General features: G+C 40.8%; 1 protein-coding gene across 1 annotated transcript; it reads left to right on the top strand.

The window, feature by feature from the left end:
- Nucleotides 1-10: 10 nt before the first annotated feature.
- Nucleotides 11-25605, top strand: MMUT (methylmalonyl-CoA mutase). The gene is made up of 13 exons (XM_074820235.1): nucleotides 11-89; nucleotides 1934-2345; nucleotides 4441-4808; nucleotides 5773-5930; nucleotides 7293-7464; nucleotides 9771-10019; nucleotides 11298-11409; nucleotides 12714-12829; nucleotides 13502-13617; nucleotides 20142-20273; nucleotides 23416-23563; nucleotides 23679-23846; nucleotides 25182-25605. The coding sequence occupies exons 2-13, from the start codon at nucleotides 1967-1969 to the stop codon at nucleotides 25308-25310; spliced, it is 2247 nt and encodes a 748-aa protein (XP_074676336.1). The 5' UTR covers nucleotides 11-89; nucleotides 1934-1966; the 3' UTR covers nucleotides 25311-25605.
- The last annotated feature ends 92 nt before the right edge of the window (nucleotides 25606-25697 follow it).

Below are 25697 nucleotides of genomic sequence, written 5' to 3'. Positions count from 1 at the left end.
AGCCCCGCCCCGAGGAGGGGGGCGCGGGGCGGCCTTGTGCGCATGCGCACTGCGCGCGGACCGTAGGACCGGCGGAGGGGCGGCCGTAGGTACCGGGGCGGGGGGGCTGGGACCTGTCCTGAGCCCGCAGCCCGCCCAGCGCTCCCGTCCCTCGGGCGGGCAGGGACGCGACCCCCCAGGGCAGCCCCCGCACTAGCCCCCCGTCCCTATTGGCCACCGAGGGGGCGTGTTGGGGGCGGGCGGTGGCGGCGGGGCGTGCTGGACGCTCGGCGCTGCGCACAGCCGGGCCTGTCAGGGCGGTGTGGGGCTGCCGGGCCGGGCCGGTGAACGGTGTTTTCTGTTCCTTTTCCCCCTCCGGCTGTGGTGTGAGGGGTGGAGGGAGAGGCGAGGAGGAGGGTGACAGGGAAGCTGTGTGGTTCCTTCGGGGTACAAGGCCGGAGGGGTGGCGTTGGGACCCGCGCAGCAGTGGAGGCCGAGGTTGCCTTCCATCCTGGCTGCAGGGTCACGTCTCAGCAGGGAACTGAGTGCTCCTCTGGTGCTCCTTTGTGCTCATCAGATTACATGTATACCACATGTAGCATGTATCTTATTAAAGCACCTGTGTGGAGCGTCTTGCTGCAGCACAATCACACTGATAGAGATGGTTTCCAGTTTTATGCAGACTTTCTCATAAGGTGTCAGGGAAGTGTGTGTTTCCAGGGAGTTGTGAAGGAGCTGAGGCAGAGAGGAGGTGACTGGCCCTTGGAGCCAAGATGTAAAACTTTCGCTTGGGAGGAAGTGCAGGGATAGGGTACAGAGAGCAGAAGCAGAGGAGCGTGCAGGTTTCAGGAGTTGCTGAATTTATCCACCCTCTCAATCTCATGCGTGGTGAGACGAGTTCTGCAACCTGTATTATCCCTGTGTTCTTGCATATCACATTTTTTTTATTCCTTTCTTTCTTAGTATAGCTCTGATTTTAACAGTCAGTGTGAGGTCAATGGTTGGACTAGGTGATCTAGTTGCAACGAAGCTGGTGAAGGGCCTGGAGCACATGTCGTAGGAGGAGCGGCTGAGGGAACTGGGGGTGTTTAGTCTGGAGAAGAGGAGGCTGAGGGGAGACCTCATCGCCCTCTACAGCTACCTGAAAGGAGGGTGCAGAGAGCTGGGGATGAGCCTCTTTAACCAAGTGACAAGTGACAGGACAAGAGGTAATGGCCTCAAGTTGCCTCAAGGGAAGGTTTAGACTAGATATTAGGAAGCATTTCTTTCCAGAACTGGTTGTTGGGCGTTGGAATGGGCTGCCCAGGGAGGTGGTGGAGTCCCCATCCCTGGAGGTGTTTAAGAGTAAAGTTGACTTAGTGCTTAGGGATATGCTGTAGTTGGGAACTGTCAGTGTTAGGTCAATGGTTGGACTGGATGATCTTCAAGGTCTTTTCCAACCTAGATGATTCTGTGATTTTCATTCATCCCAAGGCACTTTTCCCAAGGTGTATGATATGTCAGCATTTTTCTGACAGTCCTCTTCCTTCAGAGTGCCTCTCTGGTGTTGAGGGTCCCTCTTTGATGTTAAGGAATTCATAGATGAGAGACAGAGATGGGAAGCTGAGAAGGTAGCTGGGATACCATCTTCATTCCTGACACTTTCAGTGACTGATTAATGGTGCTACTTAGGGACTGAAATAAGTTACACATTTCATATGTGGGTGTAGATGAGTTGTAGGAAGGTTTTCCTCAGCTAGAGGAAAATGTAGAATTTTTCCTGAACTTTTTTATGCATTGTCTGGTTGAAAGCCAAGGGGAGGGGGTGTTTGTCAAATGAGTAAGTGAATAAATATACTTAGTTTTTTCCTGAGTAATTGTTTTTGGTTTAGGAAACTGCTTGACCTCACCGTGCTTACCTCTCCCATGTCAGATTTATATGATAATGCAAAATACATCTTTTTGTTTTCTTCAGTTTACCCCATACTCGCCAACCAGTGGGGCAGACATGCTAAGAGCCAAGGATGCTCTCCTGCGCCTACGGCCCCACCGCTGCACATGCCTGCCACAACTTCCAGCCTGCCAGCTCGCGTGGCGTTCGCTGCATGGGCAGCCACTGCACCCCGAGTGGGCTGCCCTTGCTGAAAAGCAGCTGAAAGGCAAGAATCCAAAGGATTTAATTTGGCACACCCCAGAGGGGATCGACATCAAGCCCTTATACTCCAAAAGGGACACGAAAGACCTCCCTGAGGAGTTGCCAGGGGTGAAACCTTTCACTCGAGGACCCTACCCAACCATGTACACATACAGGCCCTGGACTATCCGCCAGTATGCTGGCTTCAGTACAGTGGAGGAGAGCAATAAGTTCTACAAGGACAACATTAAAGGTAAGATAGCTGATTTGGGAAACAACGTTGCCTTGTAAAGCAAGGGGGAACATTCTTATGGTGAATTACGTGGCAAATGTGGTTATTCCACCTTGTGAGTTTTGGTTTCTGATAGGATCTTCCTGGTGGCGCTGTATTTCTTTATCACTGGGAAACTGGATCATTTCTGAAACTGCCTGTGCTTTATTTTGCTATTGAGATGGAAAAATTTATGTGTGAAATTCTATTTTTAATTATTCTGCCTTAAGAGTTAGACATAATTTGGCTGCATCCCAGGGTCCAACCAGAGATCGTGGAGCACTTTACACTCATTTTGTGACCGTGAAAGAAAATTGCAATGGAAAAAAATGATGAACTTTGTCACTTAACTAAACTTCTGATGTTAGTGCATTCTGACATTTTGGGGTTCCATCTCACATTATAAATTTTAAGTGAACTCATAGGTACATATGAATAGTGTAATTGGTCGTGTATCAGTAAAGCCAGCTTCCTAAAAGTGTTGGTATGTTCCTTATTTGAGAGCGGTTTTCCCAGTATTTCTGCAGAGTATTGTGCTTTGCAGCAATTTATTTAACTAATAGACAGATCTTCATCATAATATACTATTGAGTTAGGCATTGTAAAACCACGACTAAAATGTTGTTCTTGATAGACTGAAGCATTAGTTTTATACCAGTCATATATCTTAGCAATTGTTTTAAGTTAATTATAACCTTACCAGTCAAAACAAAAGACTACTGAAAGTTGACTTCTGAGTAGTAAATCTGTGGCACTTTTCTTTCCCACTGTACAGTCCCTCCTACTCAAAACATAACTGTTTAGGGTTGGGGGAGAAGTTTTGAGATTTTTACCTCTTGCGTTAGCTAATATGAAGCAATATTAGCTGCTGCAGTATCCTTACAAGTATTTTTGATTCTTTCCATTTATAAAACTGTCAGGAAATTAAGAAATTACAAAGACAGGGTATTAGGGATTTGCAAACAAACATTTCAATAGAAAGATTGTTCTGAATGTACTCATTGCTGAATGTTGCTGCTGAAGCAGAAGTGCTACACTTGGGTTAGATGGTAGAACAGCTCAGTTACAAATGTTTGCTGCCAGGGATTTTTCATCTTTAATCGAATTTTGACATTGTGATATTGTAATTTTATCTTGTTCTGTTAATGGTCGTATTAATATTGAATTGTTTAACATAGATTCTGAATCTGACCTAGTAATTTGTAAAGCATTTTTAATAATTCAATTAAAATCTCTCTGTAATTAGAGGAATGCTCAAAAAGAATTAATTACTAGTTCTCATAATTGCTGAAATTTCTGTTGCTTGAAACTAGACAGAAATTTAATTTTTTGTCATTGTTCTTCAGAGTGAACACCTAGCTTTTTAGATCAAAGACAATAGCTGGTATCTGACAAGGGCTCTGCTGGTTTTGGGAAGTGGATTTGCAAATGCACTAGGTAGAGAACAGCAGTGCTGGTCAGGGAGTGAATGCCTGCAGGTAGCAGAGTTTCAGCTACAGCTTTCAGGTTGCAGCAGCAAGTCTCCCTAGATCTCTAACTGTCCCATTCCCTGCTTTATATGAATAATTTTCTTCTACTGCAGATTTAGTAATGACTTTGCTTTATGAATAAACAAGGTATGTCACTAAAGCCAGGGTAACAAACCATGCGTGTGTTTAATTTGCGATAAAGAGAAGGCAGTGTAACATAGTTTATCACAGTTTTGTTTCCATCTAAGCTAAGTAGAATTTCTGTATACAAGCCCTGATAGTGTCTGTCTATGCACATTTATAACTTGTGGCTAAACTGTTACTCAGTAATTTGTTAAGCACAATAAGCTGATTGTGTGGCTGAGCTAAAAGAACTACAATATTTTTTTCTTCTCAATTCAAAGCTTTTTCATTTAAAGTTTAAGACTGGAAGACCTTGGACAAGTTTGGGGAGGGAACAGTGTTTAACATCAAAAATTGGTGTGTCGTCCAAGCCTGGATCATGTAAAATAAAATTAATAAGTTTAGATCCAGTTTTAATTCAAGTCTGTTCAGCACTTCTGAATCTCTCTCTTTGTTGTTTTGTTTTATTTTTCTTTTTTGTTTAGCTGGCCAGCAGGGATTATCTGTTGCTTTCGATTTAGCCACCCACCGTGGTTATGATTCAGACAATCCACGAGTTCGAGGAGACGTTGGGATGGCTGGAGTTGCCATTGATACAGTGGAAGACACCAAAATCCTTTTTGATGGAATTCCTTTAGAGAAAATGTCCGTTTCTATGACAATGAACGGGGCAGTCATTCCCGTGTTGGCTACGTTCATTGTAACTGGAGAAGAACAGGGAGTGCCTCAGGCCAAGCTGACAGGGACAATCCAAAATGACATCTTGAAGGAGTTCATGGTCCGAAATACGTATATTTTCCCCCCCGAACCATCGATGCGGATTATTGCTGACATCTTCCAGTACACCTCAAAGGTATTCATTGTTTAAGTGTATTTACTTCTGTTATTACGTCTAGTTAACTATTTATAAGGCACTTCGGAGAACAAAGCAGAAGACAGGAAGACCTGTCATAGTGAACAGTGATGTGGTTGTGGAAAAAGCTGGGAGGAGAAGTTAAGATCCCAAATCACTTACAGCATATATTTTAAGATTTTTAAGTCTGTCCAAATCAAAATCAGATTAAGATGAGCCTAAACCTGAAAGGATGGCAGGAGGCTTGGAGACGAGGAACGGACAGGCTGTCCTTTGCATAGAAAGTAAGAAGCCCCATGGTTAAAAAGCATTAGGACATTAAGAAGCATTTAGGACAAGAGGTAATGGCCTCAAGTTGTGCCAGGGAAGGTTTAGACTGGCTCTTAGGAAGCATTTCTTTCCAGAAGGGGTTGTTGGCCGTTGGAATGGGCTGCCCAGGGAGGTGGTGGACTCCCCATCCCTGGAGGTGTTTAAGAGTAAAGTTGCCTTAGCGCTTAGAGATATGCTGTAGTTGGGAGCTGTCAGTGTTAGGTCAGTGGTTGGACTGGCTGATCTTCAAGGTCTTTTCCAACCTAGACGATTCTGTGATTCTACAGCTGTAAGCAGGAACAAAGAGGTAAGAAATCTTGAAGGACTTCTACTGCAAAATTAAACATGCGAAGGAGGTAATGACTGGAAGTTCAGCACTACCAGTTGTTTTCTTAGTTGGGTTTTCATTAGAGAGGTACCTGGCACACAGCCTGTAATTGAGAAAGATACTTACCATGGTGGGTGATAGTTTAAGAACAATGAATAGTGCAAAAAGGTAAAATTATGTGAAGTAAACATCTGCTAAAACCACTTAATAGACATGGGTTGTATTCGCAGTCTACAAACAATGGATTATTTATGAATGTTGGTAGAACAATTATCTGACATCCCCCCCCCTTCTGCTGTTGTACCCTGTTGTCTTTTATTTTTGTAGTATATGCCAAAATTTAATTCCATTTCAATCAGCGGGTACCATATGCAAGAGGCAGGAGCTGACACCATTCTGGAATTAGCTTATACTATAGCAGATGGTTTGGAGTACTGCAGAACTGGACTTAAAGCTGGCCTTACCATTGATGAATTTGCACCAAGGTAAGCTAAAGAAATTTGCAAGTATAAAACTCACTTTTCATAAAACCTCTAGAGTTTAATATCAAATTCAGTATTTTTACACATATAAGCAATAGTGGCAATGCTCACATTGCAGATGGGTTTTGTTTTGGGTTTTTTTACACATTTTCAGCGACAGGAAAATGTATCTGGTCCAGCAGACACTTAGACTACATCTACACTAATAAACTGAATAAAGTTCATTCACAAGCCCAAGCATTGTCAAGGTCTGTTGTGACAGTTGGTTTCAGAAAGATGATCTCTAAAGCTCTTATGTCTAACACAGTTGTAGCTTTAGGACTGCACAATGCAGCAAGAGCTCTTGCAGTTCTTTTATGCTGTAGTGTTACTGAATTTTTTTCATTATTATTATTTCAAAATATTTGGGAAAAATGCTTAACAAGGGGAAGTTAAGGTCGTTCAATTTACAGTTGCAGATTTCCTAAAAATAAAATTTAGTTTTAAGCCAAACATTGTATTTTTGTATAGTTACTGCCAAACTAAGCAGAATCACAGTTTCAGTGGTCTAGTTGATTTACAGATTCCCTAACTATATGGTGAGTCTAAAAAACAAAAGGTGTGGTTCACGTAGCCTGTTGCACATTCAAACTGTAGGAGTCAGGTGAATTAACCTGTTTCAAGATCTGTGGCAAAATCAAAGTGGATCATGTAGAAAAAGGTATGGCCTTATTTTCAGACTTTCTGGTGATGGAGAATCTGTACGAGCCTTTGACAAATTGTTTCAGTAGCTAATTGACTGTTTAAAAAGTGCATCTTTAGTATATGAGTTTTACTGGCTTTAACTATGCATGTTTATGTTTATAAATCATAGAAGCTATAAGTAGGAAAAAGTAAATCAATCAGTCTGTTCTCTGATATGCTGATGTGTGTTTTGGAATTTTGATTAAAATCATCAGGAAAAGGAAGAAAGCATGCTCATAATATGTAATGTCTTCTTATTGTAAGTAGTTTGTGAGCTTAACTACACTAGTAGATTGTGTCCAGGAGCATTCCCTGGCACTAGTGTGTCACTCTCTGTGACACTGCTTGACCTAGGGCTCCCCCAAAACAGTCCCTGGGGACAGTTTAGCAGTTCCAGGGACCACTGTCATTGGCAGTTTGCCTGCAGTCACCTTGTTTGGAGGCTAAGTCAGTTTACTGGCGTAAATGTGTATCATCCTGTAGCAACTGGCATCAGTGTCCAGGAATGTTCCCATCATCTTATGTCTGGGTTATATCTGTAATAGTAAATTAATCAGAGACCTTGCTGTAGGACTTCTCCTTTACTGAAAGAGGTGTTAGAATGATTTAATGTTTTATCCTGTTCATGTGCTCTTATTACAGGCTCTCCTTCTTCTGGGGAATTGGCATGAACTTCTATATGGAAATAGCGAAGCTGAGAGCTGGGAGGCGGCTGTGGGCTCACCTGATAGAGAAAATGTTCAAGCCCAAGGATCCCAAATCTCTTCTGTTGAGAGCTCATTGTCAGACTTCGGGCTGGTCACTCACTGAGCAGGTTAGAAATTGGACTCTCATCAACTTCCTCATTTAGTTATCTTCTCATGGTGTACATCTTAAAGGGGGCTGCTGGTTTTACTCATAAAGATGAAGCTTTCTGAAGGAGACAACCTGTCTTACTCTCAGTCCGACAGATGCACACACTAGCATTGGAAACATCTTTCTGCTTACATAACTCAAAAAGTCTTGTTGAATGCCAGCAGCATTGCTTCCCTAAATGCTGGTTTATGAAATACCTCAGTATTCTGGACTGCCCTGTAGCACTCAGGTAAAAGGACAGAAGCTAAAAGACTTGAGACTGTATTAACAAAAGGATTCCAGTATGGTGATAGGCAGAGTCTCAGTGCCTAACTCTTCATTGTCTGCCTTCATTTTCATTCTGGAATCATTGTCTTAAGGATATGTATTCCCAGTCTAGTGGATACTGAATTGAGAGTAGGATCCAAACCTGCTAAGTAGAGAGAGAATTGCAGAGAGGTGCTTATATTAATTCAAGACTCAGAGGATGAAGTTCACTCTTGGATTTGTCCTGTAAGTTATCCTTTAAAAATGCAGCTGAATGAGGAAGTAGAGGCACCTTTTTCTCAGGATCACTGGCTTGAGAATTCATTTGAGAAGCCTAGGAAGTCATTCATGCCCCTGACTCTCACTGCTGAAGAGTGAAGTAATGGTTACAGCTCGTCTCCCCTTTTAAAACAGGGTGCACTATCTGCTCTTCCTGTTGAGTTACATCACAACAAGAAAATAAATCATTGGACTGTATATAGTTTCCCAAGTGAGGTCAGAGCGGATTTCCAGCTCTTATTCCAAGGCCTGCTTCTCAATCAAAGTCATGCAAGATGAGTTATTTTTAGGTTGTGATTGCAACCATTGGTATTTGACTTTTGTGCCTTGATTTTGTTCTTCCAAGCAAATGTAATGTTTACTTACATTACAGGAACACAGTAAAACTAAAACAAGGGAATTTTCTGAACAGTGGCCTTTGCAAGTCCTCTAATTAGAAGTATTGTATGACTGCAAAAAGATTAATACTACCAAAAATACGTTCAACCATGTTCCAATGTCCACTGTAAATATATTTCTGTCCCAATCATAATCCTTTTTTCAAAACATTGTTGTTTATCTTAATACAGCTCCTCAGTGCCCAGTGTTTACTCCTTATAGGTTTCAGAGGGCAAATATATTTTCCTTTGGCCTGCCTTTAGATAGGTATCCACTCATAAATTAGGTTTTACATTCTTGCTCATCCAAATCACATTTTTCTGTAATTGTTTAAAGGAATACCAGAACCAGAAATAGTCTCCGGTGTAGGTAGAATTACCATGTGCTTGTAAAATAATGATATTAATTCAGTTTCTTTATGGAAAATAATATAATTCACAGATCTCATGATTCATTTTTGCCTTCTTCAAGGTCCTGTTACATTGGTAGCTCTTAATTATTTTGGATAGATTTCGTCCCAGATGAGCATGTCAAGAATTAGGAATACTATCTGAGCTACTGTTAAGTTCCCTCAGCAATCACATAAAATAAGACAGGCAGCTGTAGTGTGTGATTCTTCACTTAATCTCAGAACATAAGTCACCCCCTGGAGATCACAATAACTCTTCTTTGACTGTAAAGGCTCGTATATACAACTCAACTGTGTAGATGTCTGAAAAGAGCAGATAAAAATTTTGACCTAAAGGCTGAGATTATATTCTGTAGTACTGAGTATACCTTGTACTCCAGATTATCCCTTTGTTTTGGTTAATATCCCAGTTCTCCCATAGATATCTTTCAATTTTATAGCACCAGCTAATTTCAACTGTAATTCTTACCTTTATGTAATGCTGTCATTAATGAAAATATTAAGCACATTTAGTTCCAGAACAGATCTTGGCTAGTAACCTGTCTGACAGATGTGCTATTCGCAGCTCTGAGAATTCTGCCATCTGAGGATAGGGGACATCAGGACTACCTGATGGATTTGTTAAGTTGGATTTGTTAACTTGGATTTGTTAAGTTCTTTGACACACCACTATATATAAGTTAGGCTTTGCTTTGTTGCTTCACTAGTTTACTCATACACTGATAATTTTGGCTTGCTTTATGGATTAATCTCTTTGTTAGAGATATTGGTAGGTGATATATCAGTTTGATTGGATGCTTGTTATTGACTGGGGTTTTTTTCAGCTTTAGTTACGATTACAGTGTTTCAGTGGGGAATCTTGCATTCATTTCATTGTAGTAGTATATGTGTGACTAATCTGCCTCAGCCCACGGCAGGACCATTGAGCTTCAGAGCTTTCCTTTTCCATCCAGGATCCCTTTAACAATGTTATCCGTACCACGATCGAAGCAATGGCTGCAGTGTTTGGAGGTACACAGTCCCTGCATACAAATTCGTTTGATGAAGCCTTGGGTTTGCCTACAGTGAAGAGTGCTCGCATTGCTCGGAACACGCAGATCATTATTCAAGAGGAGTCAGGTATTCCCAAAGTGGCGGACCCCTGGGGGGGATCTTACCTCATGGAGTGCCTCACCAACGATGTCTATGAAGCTGCTTTAAAGGTCAGTTTACGTAACCTTTTATGTTTTGTGGGAGAATTTTAGGTATAGGAGTTTTGAGAAATGTCCTTTAAGGCACTACATGATAAGTTGGTAACTTCTAAAGAAGGAATTATTTTACGCTTATGCTTCGGTGATTTCTTTGTAAATGAACTTTACAAAAATACAGTGCATATTTAGAGAAAGAGAGACTTCAGCCTTCTAGTAGACTACATTCAAAAGGGAAGTATCCCAGTGTGGAATAAATAATGAAGCACTGCAAAGTCCACTGCATGCTGAAGGCTCTCAGTTTGCTGGGATCTCTGGTTTACGTGTAAGAAAAAAAAAAAAAAGGAGTTCAACAGAAGAAAGAGTCAAACCAACCTACTTAATTACATGACTACTCATGACTATGGTGATCTTGAGACTTTAAAACTAGGGGCTTATTGACAGCAAAGTTTTACAGCCAAGCGTAGGCAGACATTGTCTGGCCATACTTGAGTATTATGCAGAATTTAGGAGAAATTTTTCTGTTGGATCAAAATACTTTTTTAAATAATGTTTTTAGCTGTCAGTCATTACTTGCACATGAAAAATACTGTGCAGCCATAGTCTGAGTGGTGGCAATCCTGCATAAAGATACATGCCTACATGTCTTGGCCTAAAGCTAAACCCAGTGATTCTCTTTTGAGCAAATTGTTGCTCTTATGCAAAGTCCCAAATAAATAAGCTAATACAGGCTCAAACAGTGTCTAACGTGTTTTTTATGCCCTTCACAACCAGGACTCTTCTAGACAGTGCCAGGCATGGTCTGATGGCCATTTTCAGTAGGCAGTTTGAATGCAGTCACCCTGTTTGGGAGCTGAACAGGCTTCTGCTGTGTGAGAGCTGAACCATGCCATGCCACTTGACTTCAGGATCAGAGAACTGACCCTGGCTTTTTTCAATTTATTTGTGTTTGTATACATGTAACCATAAGGGCTGGTTGGCAGGCAGAAGCCAGTGCAGAGTCAAGGGCTCAAATTTTAAGCCTTTTCATCCATGGGTGTTACTGGTTGAACAATATGCTGTGCACTGTTAATGAATTCATGGAACTTTGGTAATAAAAATGCTCTTTTGTTTGAGATGTCTCTTAATTTATACCAAAACCTGTAGTCAGAGACATGGAGATAGGAAACACACTTTTAAGAGCACAGGACTGTATACATAGATACAATAGAAATTTGGATGGCAGTACAAGTGCAAAGCTCATTTTGTGAACTTTACTACTACTCATTTTTTTTAATCCTTTTCATTTCTCAGCTTATTGAGGAGATAGAAGAAATGGGTGGAATGGCCAAAGCTGTTGCTGAGGGGATTCCCAAACTTCGTATTGAAGAGTGTGCAGCCCGAAGACAAGCCAGGATTGACTCTGGTAGGGAGCAGGGAGATGAAAGAAGGGAAAATTGCCAATAGAATACCTTTGTATAAAGGTTTTTTACACACATTTTCATTGGGTTTTTTCTTCTTCATTTAGGAGTAGCAGATTGTGAATGATAAAATGGTAATATTTTATGTCAGTGAAAGCTTCTGGAAAGAGCTAGCAGGATATATGAGACACAATACCAGTATGAAAACAGTCTTGCTTGACATATTTAAGACTAGATTAGACAAAACACTAGAAAGACTTATTTTAAAGGAGTATTTTGAGTCTTCAACAGTTAATTGCTTAATTTCCGATAGTGTCTTTTAAATTGTGACTCCTGAATTTAAAAGCATGACTGCCAGCAGATGGCAATATTGAATGATCTGGCCAAATTCCCGGTTTTGCTTGAGAGCTGCCCATTTTTACTGAAGACCAGAAAAAATGCACATTAGAGAATGATACAGCTCTTTGTGAGATATATATATATGTATGTATATGCATATGTACACATATAGTAAGTATGTGTGGAGATGTGTATACATGTGTACTTATAGCTCTATTCCGCTTTTTGTAGTCTGCATTCCAGTAGCAGTCCAGTAACAGAAACTTGGGATAACTCAAACATAAAAGAAATTATCTGAACTTTTTTGTTTGGAGGATAAATTTGAAGCAGGTCTTTAATTGAGACCAATAAAGAATAATCAATAAAGTTCAGTGTTTTCTCTCTCAAGGAAAATTACTTCATGTTGCTATGAAGAGTGTAGTAGTGTCAACAGGCACTGCAAATAAGAATGGTTGTAAAGTCCATACTCGCAGAAAGCTAAAATACAGTTTTCCAACATGATAAATTAATTTTTATTCACATGGAGTAGTTTTTGGTAGCAACTTCACTTTCTTATTTATCTGGCAAATCAGAAAAGTAAATGCAGAGCAAAGCAGGAGAACAGCACTTCTGCTTAATTCTGTAAGATTCAGTTATGTAAACTTAAAAAGAGAAAAATAGCTAATGTATATTAGTGAGTCATTACTAAATCAGTTTGTAAGATAAATATTGTTCTATTTCAAATCTTTTTTATGGCCCACTATTCACTGAGTTGAATGTTCATGCATGTAATCATCTCTCATCATAAAATATGGAAAATACAGACTTAAGTCCTTCCTATAAGAATAAATTTTAAATATTTGAAATGTATATAGTTACAAAGCAAAGTGCTGCATTATATTGCTCAACATTTTCTTGTCCTATTAATATTGTGTCTTTTCACAGTAGTTGCAAATGTATTCTGAGTTTCTGGTGTTTCCACTGGAAATAGGGTCTGAAGTAATTGTTGGAGTAAACAAGCATCAGCTAGAAAAAGAGGAGACAGTTGAAGTTCTGGCTATTGATAATACTTCAGTCCGTAGCAAGCAGATCGAGAAGATTAATAAGGTGGGAACTACCTTCTTAAAAATGAAAGTTCTTGTAATTGCAGATAGAACTTGAGTAATGCTAAGGAAAGGTGACCTTCCAGAAACTTGACCCTCCAATTTCTGAGAATCTGCTGTAATTTTTAGCAGAGAAGTTGGATTTCTGTTCAACTTCAGTGGAGGCTGATGGAAAATCCCAAGAAACACAGTATTAGAATCCAAACAACAGCGTTTTTGTCACATTCATTTGGTTTTAATCATTGTATGTCAGGTAGTCTCATGAATATGTCTAATCCTTCAAAATTGAGAACTTTACGTTTTCTGAAAATGAGATAGAAAATAGCTATGCAATGTTTTGCTCTAAAAGTATGTAACATCACTTAATCACTCAGACTATTTGGTGCAGCTTGTCCCCTGTTAAGGGACAGAGTTATGGAACCAGCAATTGGCATCCACTTTTGTAATTAGAATTGTAGATAAAATCGTTTTAGAGTTCTTTAATGGACTTGTACGCATGTTCTAAGGTCTGAGACACCTTTTTACTTCTTCTCTTTTTGAAATATATAGCATATATTGACAGTTGACAATTCCACGCCTCCAGAATTAATATTTGAAATCAGAAAGTCTTACACACTCGACTTCCCAGGTCACCTTGTAGTTTGTTTTAACTGAATATTTTTCTCTTCCATGTTAGGTGAAGGCTAGTAGAGATGAAGCAGCAGCCCAGCAATGTCTCGCTGCTCTAACACAGTGTGCTGCTACTGGGGAAGGCAACTTACTTGCGCTTGCAGTGGAAGCAGCACGTTCAAGGTATGGGTGTGGGGGTGAATATCCAACTGCTGTCTGAAAATCAATGGTTCATGTTCATCTTTCCACTGTTCTTGGGTATGGTGTCAGTGAGGTTGGTGTCTTGAGATGTTTTGGGGTTTTTTTCCAAGGTGGAAGTAAAAGATGGCTGCAATTTGACATTGTAAGATAGACTATTACATTGTACAGTCTCTTAAGTCTACACTTTAATTTCTCACAAAGAATATGGATGCAAAAATCTCGTATGAAACGATGTTGTTCATACACACTGTGTTGTTTACAACTCAGACTCTTACCAGTTTCAGGACATAACCAGGTTTCTCTGTCACTGTGCTATTTCATAGGTCAGGGAGCTTAAGAAGTGGCTGAGATGTGAAAATGGATATTCACAGTCTTATCATGGTCTGTTGCTTCATCCTTCCTTGCACCACAGATTGGTGTGAAAAATTTTTTGACTGAAAGAGAAGTAAGTTTACTTAGCCAGGCAAAGATGTAAAAGATGCTCTTGAGTAGAGCAATGAGGCATCCTTTAGAATCCAGTGGAACATTTACTTTTTTCACCTAAGGTGCTTTTAAGACTGTTTTCATTCCTGCTTCAAAGTAAGCGTCAGTCTCTAGAATAGATCACGCCTGTCTGTTACTTAATTAGCTAAATGCCCCAGAAATGAGCAAGCCAAATTCACTCCTTGCTGGAGCACTGTTCTGTTTTTACTGTGATGTCTCAAATTCCTTCATTCCCTTTCCTTGAACACTGAACAGACATATTTTGAATATATTTTCTCCACAGAAAGCTTGTCATAGTTCTGCCAGCAGCATGTCTACACCTGTCTTTGAACTGCAAAGGTCACAGGAGGATGGTGTTAGATTTACCAGGGATTCATCTCTTCCGTATCAAAGCTGACCAGTCAACTGCTAGTTTCTCTCCTTGGAGACCTTGGTTTTGTTATTTGTAAAAGCATTAATGGACTACATCTAGGGGTGTTGATTGACAGCCGGCTGAACACGAGCCAGCAGTGTGCCCAGGTGGCCAAGAAGGCCAATGTTATCCTGGCTTGTATCAGAAATAGCGTGGCCAGCAGGGACAGGGAAGGGATCTTACCCCTGTACTCGGCACTAGTGAGGCCGCACCTCAATTACTGTGTTCAGTTTTGGGCCCCTCACTACAAAAAGGACATTGGGTTACTCAAGCGTGTCCAGAGAAGGGCAACGAAGCTGGTGCAGGGTCTGGAGCACATGTCGTACGAGGAGCAGCTGAGGGAACTGGGGGTGTTTAGTCTGGAGAAGAGGAGGCTGAGGGGAGACCTCATCGCCCTCTACAACTACCTGGAAGGAAGCTGCAGAGAGGTGGGGATGAGTCTCTTTAACCAAGTAACAAGTGATAGGACAAGAGGGAATGGCCTCAAGCTGTGCCAGGGGAGGGTTAGACTGGCTGTTAGGAAGTATTTCTTTCCAGAAGGGGTTGTTGGGTGTTGGAATGGGCTGCCCAGGGCAGTGGTGGAGTCCCCATCCCTGGAGGGGTTTAAGAGTCGGGTCAACTTAGCACTGAGGGATCTGGTGGAGTTGGGAACTGTTAATGTTGGGCTGGTGGTTGGACTGGATGATCTTCAAGGTCTTTTCCAACCTAGAGGATTCTGTGATTCATAACAGGCACATTATGGTCATTGACTTTCTTCAAACTCATATTTGTGCAACACAGGCTCAACAGCTGGTTGTGAACCACTGGGAGAGAGTCACAGCACAAATTGCTGAAGGAAATGGATCCTGTGCCTGGTAGGACACACTGAATTGAACAATATCCTCTCTGGCCATCACAGCTGTGGTTGTCTTTCATCCCACTGACCTTGCTGAATTGCCCAAAAGCATAGCCAAGAGCCAAGCTCCTCTTGTCTGGAAATCACCTGCTTTTGATGAAGCACAGGGAATCTGAGCAATGAGGGCTCTGATGTAGCACAGTTGGTCAGCAGTAGTTCTGAGCAGCACAGAAATTCATAAGTTGCAAACTACAGTTTACATACAAACATACTGCCTTTGCCACCAGGCATTTTGTAAGGGCTATAGACTGATAAAACATGAAACAGAGACAATAGCTATCTTTTGGTCTGCACTTCCTAATTTTAAGTTTACTTAAAACTACAGATTAGGTTGTAAATTACCTGTTAACAGGTAAACAAAGGGTGCTATGGAAACATAGCTGGAGACCAGCCCTCCCCAGAAAGGGATGGGGGAGTGCTGGTCACAGCAGGCTCAATAGGAGCCAGCAGTGCGCCCCGGCAGCCAAGAGGACAAACTGCATCCTGGGGTGCATCCAACACGGCATAACCAGCCGGTCGCAAGAGGTGATTATCTTCCTGTATACAGCGTTGGTGCGGCCTCACCTCAAGTACTGTGTGCAGTTCTGGGCCCACCATTTAAGAGGGATGCAAAGGTCCTTGGATGCATCCAGAGGAGGGCAACAAAGCTGATGAAAGGGCTGGAAGGAATGTCCTGTGAGGAGTGGCTGAGGACTTTGGGTTTGTCTAGCTTGAACAAAAAGAGGCTGAGGGACAAGCTCATTGCTCTCTGCAGCTTCCCGAGAGTGCTGAGCTCTTCTACCTGGGATCCAGTGATAGGACATGTGGGAATGGTTCACAGTTGTACCAGGGGAGGTTCAGACTGGGCATTAGGAGGCATTTCTTTACCAGGAGGGTGCTCAAACACTGCAACAGGCTTTCTAGAGAGGTGGTTGATGCCCCAAGCCTGTCAGTGCTTAAGAGGCATTTTGGACAATGCCCTTAACAACATGCTTTAACTTTTGGTTGGCCCTGAAGTGGTCAGGCAGTTGGACTAGGTGATCATTGTAAGACCCTTCCAACTGAAAATATTCTGTTCTGTTCTAAAAACATGCAGTTCTGCACAAAGCAGATGTATGAGCCGACACAGGCAGGATGCAGGAACAACCACAAAACCACGGATGAAATGCAAAGAGTAAATTTATTCTCATTACCTCGCGACCTGTGGGACTTCTGCAGCAATACCCAGGCAGAGGCACGCAAGCAGGGATACAGGCACCGCGGAGCTCAGTCCTTGCTAGTCAGGAAAAGAAGAAAGAAAATATCTTGGGCCTGCTGCTCTTGCCTGTATGTATTTGGGATTTTCGCAGGCATATTTTTCTACTGTGCTTTGATCTTTCCCACAGCAGGGCAGGAATCTCAAGGATGTTTGATAAGGTGCCTCTGAGTCTCTCACAGGCCTGTGTTATCTAAGTGCAGATTTTCTACCCATCAGGCACACAGAGCTGAACAATTAGTGTGATATATGTGTTTTTTGGCACCCCAGCTTCAAGTCACTTGAGCGTGTTTACAATCCTCCTCGCCAATCTTCTGTTGTATTCCCACAACAGTCATATGAAGGAAACACAAATTTATACAATAAAGGCAAAATGACTTCTGTCAATTTTGCATAATTGTCTAGTAGGTTTTTGTCAGCATGCCTTGAAAAAACTGTAAATGAATAATAGGAATTGTTACTTATGCTACTTAAGTTTTATAATAGTGAGATGAAGACAGTTGTCTCCAGAACAAAATTTTGCTGTAAAAATAAACAGAAATGGAAGGGGTTTTATGCATCCAAATTGTAAAGAACTTGTCCAGTGTGGTGGCTAGCTGATTAGAGAAAAATGTAAGGGTCATTAAAAGTATGCTTTTCCTTCCCTGTTAAGAAAAGAAGCTGTATTCCTGGCTGCAGACAGAGTTATTCCACTGTTGATGCATATATGTCAGAGATTTTAAAAAAAAAAATTTAGTGGTAAATAATAGGAAAGCATTCATGAATAGTTTAAAAGCAAAATTCTTCTTATTACTTGGGAATTTTAGATTTAAAGGGTTGCAGAGACTTGGGGCAGAATTTTCAAAATACAGGGATTTCAGAAGCAGTATTTACAGAAGAAAGAAATGTATTTCATTTTTTATGCAGTCCACAACAAAACTTTGTCCCAGCCACGAGATTATACTTCAGTAAAATTGATAGTCCAAACCGTTTATTTTTCACTTGTTACCTGAAATTTTCATTCACACTTCTGCATAGTAAGGACAGAAAAACACACCACAACTCTATCTACACATGCTGTGCTTTAATACTGAATTTAGACTCAGATGCTGCTTCTGCAGAAGAAAAAGATTTATCTTAGCTTAGAGTTTTCTCTAGAAGAAAGGACACGTGTTATGCCCCTGTAAGCCTTCACCAAACTGCCAGTGTTTACACAGGAGTAACTTGTCAGTGTTTATGCATGGCATGTATCTATATCAGGCTGCAATCTGTGATGTCTAGCACTCTGAGAGGGAGTTAGTGTTTACAGATACTATTTTTAAGTCTGCTGAAACCTTGCTTTTTAACCTTGGGGAATTCACTTAATCTAGCGCTTACACAGTTTTGTTAGTACATTTTTTTGTTAGTAATATCAGAGAGCAGTAATATTAATATTATTTAAATGTCCTGAAAAACAAAAACTGATTATATCAGTGAGTAAGATCTGAGAACTCTTGTAACTCAGGTGAGTGCTTGCTAAGCTTTCCAAGATCCTACAGGTACTGTAAAAATGAAGTGTATTACCTAGTGATGTCAGTGGGTCCTGATGCAATCATGGACAGGTTGATTTGTAACTAATGCTTTTTAAATCGTTAATAAATTCAAAGGGAATATTAGATTAAGTCACATTCACACATAGTCATATGGATACTATAAATTTGGTATTACTTTGCGTTACCTGCTTTTCTAGACTATGAGCCTCATGATTCTAAATTATGAAGTCCTTAGTGCGCTGAGTAGAAAAGTGGATGAAAGCAGAGAACTTTAAAAATATAATCCCAGAAAGCCAGGTGAAGGGGACATGACAAAAAGCGGCCAAGACTGTGTCAATAACAGGAGCTAAAAATGTGTGTTCCAGCATGATACTGCCTTCTAGACAAAGCAGGCCAACCGTGAAGAGTGATACGTAGAGATAAGAGGCCAGCTTCAGGCATATGCATTATACAGATCTTGGCTATATGTTCAGGATGGGGTTTCACCCATTTTACATTAACGTAGTTACAGTTTATAACTATGATTAAGTTTGCTGAGTATAAAAAACATAAGCTAGAAAAATAGCTGGGGGGGTCACAGGAAGCAAAATGCAGAATTCTGTTAATGCAGAAGAAATCCATCTTCTGTTACATTGGATGCATGGCAGATTGCATACGGTAGGAATCAGATAACAGCTACTGAAACTGCAAACAGCAGAAGGAAAACTGAGTGCAGTCATTTGTCCATCCCCTTCTAAAAGCACATGGATGAGAAGTTGCATCTTGTCCAGACATCCTTTGAGCATTTTATATAAAAGTTCTAAGGATGCTTAACCTAATTTTGCCTCGGAGTAGCTTATAGTTAAATGCAGTGTGACAGGAGAAAATGGGAATTCCAGGGGTTTAAAATGTGCGTAGTAGTAGCTGAGTGGATGTGGTTTGGTCTCTGTAACCATCCTTTTAAAGTGTTTTATAAAAGTAGTATTTTCCTTTCTTGCCTTTGATAAAGTTTGCAGCAGGTTGTATTTGTTTCTAAGTATACACAAATTCTCTAGTCTTTACCTATTCAAGTATAAGCGAAAATATTTTCATAAAAATACTTTTGATGAAAGATTTCATCAAGAGCTCAGAAGCATACCTTCAAAATCATTGTGCATACTGACTCCCAGTTAATTTCATACCAAAAGTAAGAAGCTTGCAGTGATGGAGCTACTAGCTGAACTGCTCTTGTCTTTTGTGGTCCAGTCTGCATTGTAGATTTTACGCAGAAGGGTGGAATCCATCAAGCATGAGATTTTTAAATTCTTTGGGTCAGAGGCTGTTATTTCTGATGTTTGTACAAGAAAACAGCACAGCCTGGCTGGCTTCTAGCACTTGTGCTGCAGCAGTAAAACGTGTATTATTTTGAAAATGCACAGTGTCTCCAGTAGCAAACAAAGCTTATAACTTGCATGTAAATGGATTTCCCAGATTCTTCTGCATTTCAGTGGATGAAGGAGCTATGTCAGGAGTAGAGAAGAAGAAGAAATACTAAAATACAAACATCAAGGGAAAGGCAAACAAATTCCAGTTAAAAAGTTAGATTTCAGTCTTTTCTGTATGGTCTTCCTTTTTTTTTTCCTATTGATTTATATTTTTATTTTTAGTATGAATCCAAATGCAAGATCTTGCAGTCTGAACGCTAAAAAAATTCCCATTTGAGAAAATTTGATTTAATTTCCTGAAATATTTTGCCATGCTGTGGTCCCTGTTGCCTTGTCACTTGTAAAATCACTTCTCACAACAGCAAAACAGTATTTTCTTAAAAATACTCTTGCATGGATGACACTGAGATGAGTCAGATGTTCAGCTGTCGCACCAAAGGTGAAACAAGTGTAAATGAATATGTTCTGCAAGAAGGCAAATAGTTGGGCCACTGGCTGTGATTTCTGTATTCTGTTTTCAAATAAGCCTTCTGATAGCATTAACACTTTGTTTCTGTATCTATCTTAGGTGCACCGTTGGAGAAATAACAGATGCCATGAAGAAGGTGTTTGGGGAGCATAAAGCCAGTGACCGAATGGTGAGCGGAGCTTATCGCCAGGAGTTTGGAGAGAGTGATGAAATTCTTCATGCCATCAACAGGTGAGAACAGCTTCCCAGGAAGCTGAACACAGTCTCATATTTAATCTATAAGATACACTTGCTACTCACTGTGCCCTAAAAAAGCATTCCCCAAATCTGAGTGACATCCCCAGTATAAAACAGAGACCTGCAGAGTCCTTCGCATGCCTGTAAGCAACCAAGCAGAATGAGAAGAAATAAGTGCAAGAAGAGAACAGTCAAAACTTAATTGAATTTGTATTTACTTGCAAACAAAAGCCACTGATGTGATGTTATGATTTGAGGATTTTGTTCAAACAGGCTAGGCAGCTGTAGGATTAAGAAGCTGAGAAACATTGCCTGAAGACCCCGTACATGGGATTGCTTCTTTTGAAGAGTCTGTAATAGTGATCTCTACAAATATTTCCAGCAATTCATATTTGCAAAACCTGGTTTTTGTCTGCCCATAAGGTAGCCCTGCAACTTCACTTTTACTGTTCCTAAAATTGTAAGCTTAAAATCTCTCTGGATTTTCACATACCACTTCCAGTCTACCGGTGTTACTCATATCACGAGGGAGAAAACATCAGAAGATGGTAGTATGTGTGAAAACAGTGCCCATTTGTGCCTTTTGTCAGCTTCTGCTTTGCTGCTGTCCTCTTGGGTAAAGACGCTGAATTGCTCTAGTGGGTGGTGATGTAATATGAATTGATGTTCATAATTCCCTGCTGTGTTGGGGCTTACACATTAAATAGAGTTACAGGATCTCTTAAAAGGGAATTACTTGATGGGTTCACAATGGTCATGTTTAGCCTGACTTGGAAGTAGTTGTGCTGGGGGCTGTCACTGTTGGTTTTTATTTTAAATATTTATTTTAAGTTTAAATATTTGTAATTATGCCATTACAGAAAACAACCAATTCCTTGAGAATCAAGATGTCACTCCCTTTTTTACATATCTGCCTTTAAGTTCAAGGTCATAGGTACCAGTTAGTAAACATGGTAATGAAACTGGATTAACTATGTGTCACCTTCGCACAGGCCTTCAAAAATGTGATTTCACACTTGCCCCACTCTTAAACCAAGCCCTGGGTTGCTGTGACTCAGGTGGTCTTAGCCTGGAGCACCTAGAACTGTTCTTGTTGGGAGGGAGCCTGTGGGTGGGGAAATAAGAAATCGAGAATAATGGAAACAGAAAACAACACAGAGAACAGGATTTCAAGATATCACAAATCAATTCAGATACCTACTTCATTGATATTCTCAGCAGTCCTTAGGAATAGAGAAGGCAGGCCCAACTCATACATTCTCAAGCAGAAGCTTTGTCAGTCTGCTTCTTCAGGCACTCCTGACTTAATTCCTTTTTAAGCTGTCTGAGTTCTTATTTTTTCCCTCTTAGATGATGCATATTCCTGTCGTGGCATCATCTCCTGAGGCTGTTCAAATCTGTGCTGATAAATGCTTTACTGAGAGTCAGTCTTTTCCCCAGACTAAGCCACTGGATTCATACAGTGATCATTCTAGCCAGGTCAGCATATGGTTTCAAGGTGCACCAAATCCATACAACTCCATCATTAATAGAATGCTCAGAACAGTACAATGTAAAAAAATCCTTTTAGTAATATTCCTGAGAAGTGGTAGTACCACTCAAAGACAGATACTGGCAGTACGTGGATGTTTTGCTGATTAAGGATGCAAATTAAACTTGGACATGAGAGTGAAAAGAGTAGGTATATTTTACTGGGGATAACTGAATAACGTAACAGAGTAATACAGAAAACATGCAGTAAGAAAAGACAGAATAGTGCACTTAAAGTAAACAAATAAGACTTAAAGCAAACAAATAGGAAAATATGGGGTAATGCATCAAATCATTACCATGAGAGAGAGAACAGTGATTAAGAAAGATCCATCACCACTTGCACCCATTACCATCATCCAGACCCGCAGGCGCTGGGCAGCCCCGGTTACAGCGAGGATTTGGAGAGCCTTTCCTGGCAAGTGGGAAATCCTACGCGGTGCGTCCGCCCGTAGGTGAGGCATCCAAAGTCGCTGTGAGTGGGCCCAGCCTTATATACCAAAAATGAGCAAGCCAGAATAGCTGGCACCTTTGTTTTGAGTGGAAACATCTGGTTTCACTCTCACATTAGATTCCCCCAGAGCCTGGCCAGGGCTCAAGGAGGAAGCTAAGGGAGCTTCCCTGCTTATCTAATTTATTTATGAACAAGGTCACACATCTGGTCACAGGGCCAGACAGCTGGCTCCATAGCCTTGTTAACTTGCCCACACACAAAGAGGGATAAAGATATATTCAGGGTAGACATGTTTTGTGATATCTAAGCTACATCTTTCATTAATGAGCATACGTATTTCACTAATGACTAAGTCAGCAGCTTCAGCTCGGGGCCCGTTGTTCAGGCTTCAGTATTTCAACACTTTAGCACTTTTTACATCAGCATAGGTGGTTTGTTATAACCTGGTACAATACCTACTAGCACAATGGTTATCAGTCATAAAATATACAAGATTCATCTATAGGTCAACTCTGGCTTGAGCCTGTTGTCCAAGCCTTAGCACTTCAATGGATGAGACATAAGATGAAAGATTAATCTCTTGAGACTGTGGTTACACAGTCACTTTAATACGACAGAAATCTGAACTGCCACTGACCAGAAAAAGGGAGGCACTGGAATGAATGCACAGAATGGGGGATCTGGTGGTAATCCTTTCCTGCACAGACTTATGCCTGTTGAATGGTGATGCACAGCGTGATGTCTAGGACCCATCTCTGTAGCCTGTGTGCCATGCAAGTGCTTTTGAAATAATTGGTCATAATTATTCTTAAAATCTAAAAATTATGTTTTAGTTAGTTGTAATTCAGCTCATTAAACCCTTAGAGAATTCAGTATTTTGTCTGTTAGAAAGCAGAAAAGTAGTGGAGTGTTTTTCTTTAAAAAAGAATGTTTTATTGTTGAGGCTAGTAAATACAAGAAATCAGTTAGTACTCATATAATGTGAATATTAACATAGTAGGCAGACTACATACTCAAACCATGACTTAGAAGGTCTTTTTATTTGATGTACAGAAGTTATGCTACAGTTGCAGCCAGTGCTTTTTTTATTTGTGGAAATACTTGTAGTGAGTCTCAGTGACTTACAATGATACGATATGTGTTTTCAATCAGAGTTAACAAGTTCACGGATCGTGAGGGGCGCAGACCTCGTATACTTGTTGCAAAGATGGGTCAAGATGGCCATGACAGAGGAGCTAAAGTTATTGCCACAGGATTTGCAGACATTGGCTTTGATGTGGACATAGGTCCCCTCTTCCAGGTATGACTGATTGAGCAGTGTCCGATGTGTTTCAAATGCAGTGATTTTCCCTCTAATGCTTGTTCAGTAACCAGGCTGGGGCTACTGCTTGTCACATAATCCTCTTTCCATACAGACACCTCGAGAAGTGGCCCAGCAGGCAGTTGATGCAGATGTGCACTGTGTTGGTGTGAGCACACTTGCAGCAGGTCATAAAACACTTGTGCCTGAACTCCTCAAAGAACTCAACGCCCTTGGCCGGCCAGACATTCTTGTCATATGTGGAGGTGTCATCCCACCTCAGGTACAGGTCAACATCATTTCCATCAAGACTAGGAGACTGCTTTGTTTCTGTCTGTGCTGGTTTTAGCTATTTCATATATTCTGTTAATGTCAGAGGTGATTTACAGTGCTGAAGGCTACTGTGTACGATCACCAGGGTCAGCACAGATCTACAGGATGGTCACAGAGTGCTGTCATCTCTCATTGATCTGGTTTTCTGTAGACCGTGTCCTGGTTTAACTTACAGTGTTTCCTGGAGGGAAAATTAAGTTGTGTTGTGAAAAGACTAGCCTCAGGGAGATGTTCTTTATGCTCTGTTGTTTCCAATGACCAGTACCTTGCATATTACTAATAAAGGCCAGCTCCTGTCTTAAGAGACTTTATGCCTTCACATGATAGTTCAGAAGAGGCACAGCTAGTGACTAAGACACGTGGCAGGTCCCAGCACCTATAGGCTACATGTCTCACTCACTGTTTAGCCTCCCCTCATGTTCCCCATCATCAGGCCTCAGTGTTGCCTCTCATTCCCCCTGCTAGACTATTTCTCCTAAACTGTTGAAGTTTGTTGAATTCCCTTGCAGTCAGATCTGTGCTTTTGTCTTTGAGTTTTCCTTAGTTCATCCACAGTGTGCCTGGCTGTATCACCTTCTGTATCATCTGTATCTAGGCTGTATCATCTTCTGTCTAGAGAAATTCAAACTGATTTTATATATAAATCTCCTATTACTCCCTTTTCCGAGACTTCTTCCTATTATAGCCAATTAAGTAAGTGTACAGGAATGGCAGACTTTTAAATTGAACCAACAAAACTCGTAGTATTTTTCTAAGACACAAATTGTGTTCTGTCCAGTATCTCTCAATGGGATGCCACTAGCCTGTGGTTGGAAAAGGTATAATATATCCTATATAGAAGTAAGAGAGACTATGTAACTGCTTCTCAGGTCTTTTTGAAATTTCAGGACAATCATAAAATTAGAGTGACTTAGATTGCAAGAGACCACTGGCAGTTATCTGGTCCAAGCCCTTGTTTAAAGCAGTATTTTTGAAAATCAGAAGTTAGATCAAATTTAGATCAGGTTATTCAGGGTCACATCCAGTTGACTTTTGAATATTTTCCAAGGATCTGACATTAGTCTGATTCTAAACAAATAAAACTTTTTCCATGGATTTTTTTTAATATTTCTTTTTCACCTCCTAACTACCGTGTATTTCCCATTTCCCTTGGTGCTGTGCTGCCTCTCTCTGACTTGCTGCATGTGGTTTCCCAGGCCCAGCATACAGGATAGAGCACACACCAGTTATAAATCAATTATCAGTTTCCTGTTGCACTATTAACTATACATTTCTTTCTGACCAGGATTACGACTTCCTGTATGAAGCCGGCGTTACCAATGTGTTTGGTCCAGGGACTCGTATTCCAAAAGCAGCTGTCCAAGTGTTGGATGATATTGAGAGGTGCCTGGAGAAGAGGCAGCAATCAATGTAACGCGGAAATGTCACACAACGCAACCAGCCTTACACTAATCACTTACAGAATGTAATCGTCAGCAAGGGATGGCCAGCCACACGCCTTTGGTTCCACTGCCCTGTGGCCTGGTGTTTTGTGCTTTCTAAGAAAGTTGTAAATTCTCTGCTTGTTCTATTTGAGGATTATTTATATCTACTCATAAGAAAATTTTATCTCTAGAACTATGACTTCAGGGAATGAAGGGAATTTAGTAGGTGGGTTTGTTTAGGTTTTTTTTCAGGTATACTGATAAATAAAATACCTGTTCCAGCTCTTTGGTTGATCTCTTTTGCATACAGATAACTTCTTTCAAGTTTTTTTTTAGGCATTGTGGACCTAGAAGTCTTCAGGCAAAATTACTAAAGT

This window comes from Strix aluco, chromosome 3 (genome assembly GCF_031877795.1).
Source record: "Strix aluco isolate bStrAlu1 chromosome 3, bStrAlu1.hap1, whole genome shotgun sequence".
Lineage (NCBI taxonomy): Eukaryota > Metazoa > Chordata > Aves > Strigiformes > Strigidae > Strix > Strix aluco.
The sequence above is the reverse complement of the archived record's forward strand: the minus strand, read 5'-3'. Positions and strand labels throughout refer to the sequence as shown.

Coding starts and splice junctions, on each gene's coding strand:
- MMUT (XM_074820235.1), top strand. CDS start 1,967: ATGCTAAGAGCCAAGGATGCTCTCCTGCGCCTACGGCCCCACCGCTGC. Junction 7,465..9,770: donor GCTGGTCACTCACTGAGCAG/GTTAGAAATTGG, acceptor TTTTCCATCCAG/GATCCCTTTAACAATGTTAT. Junction 23,847..25,181: donor GAGGTGTCATCCCACCTCAG/GTACAGGTCAAC, acceptor CTTTCTGACCAG/GATTACGACTTCCTGTATGA.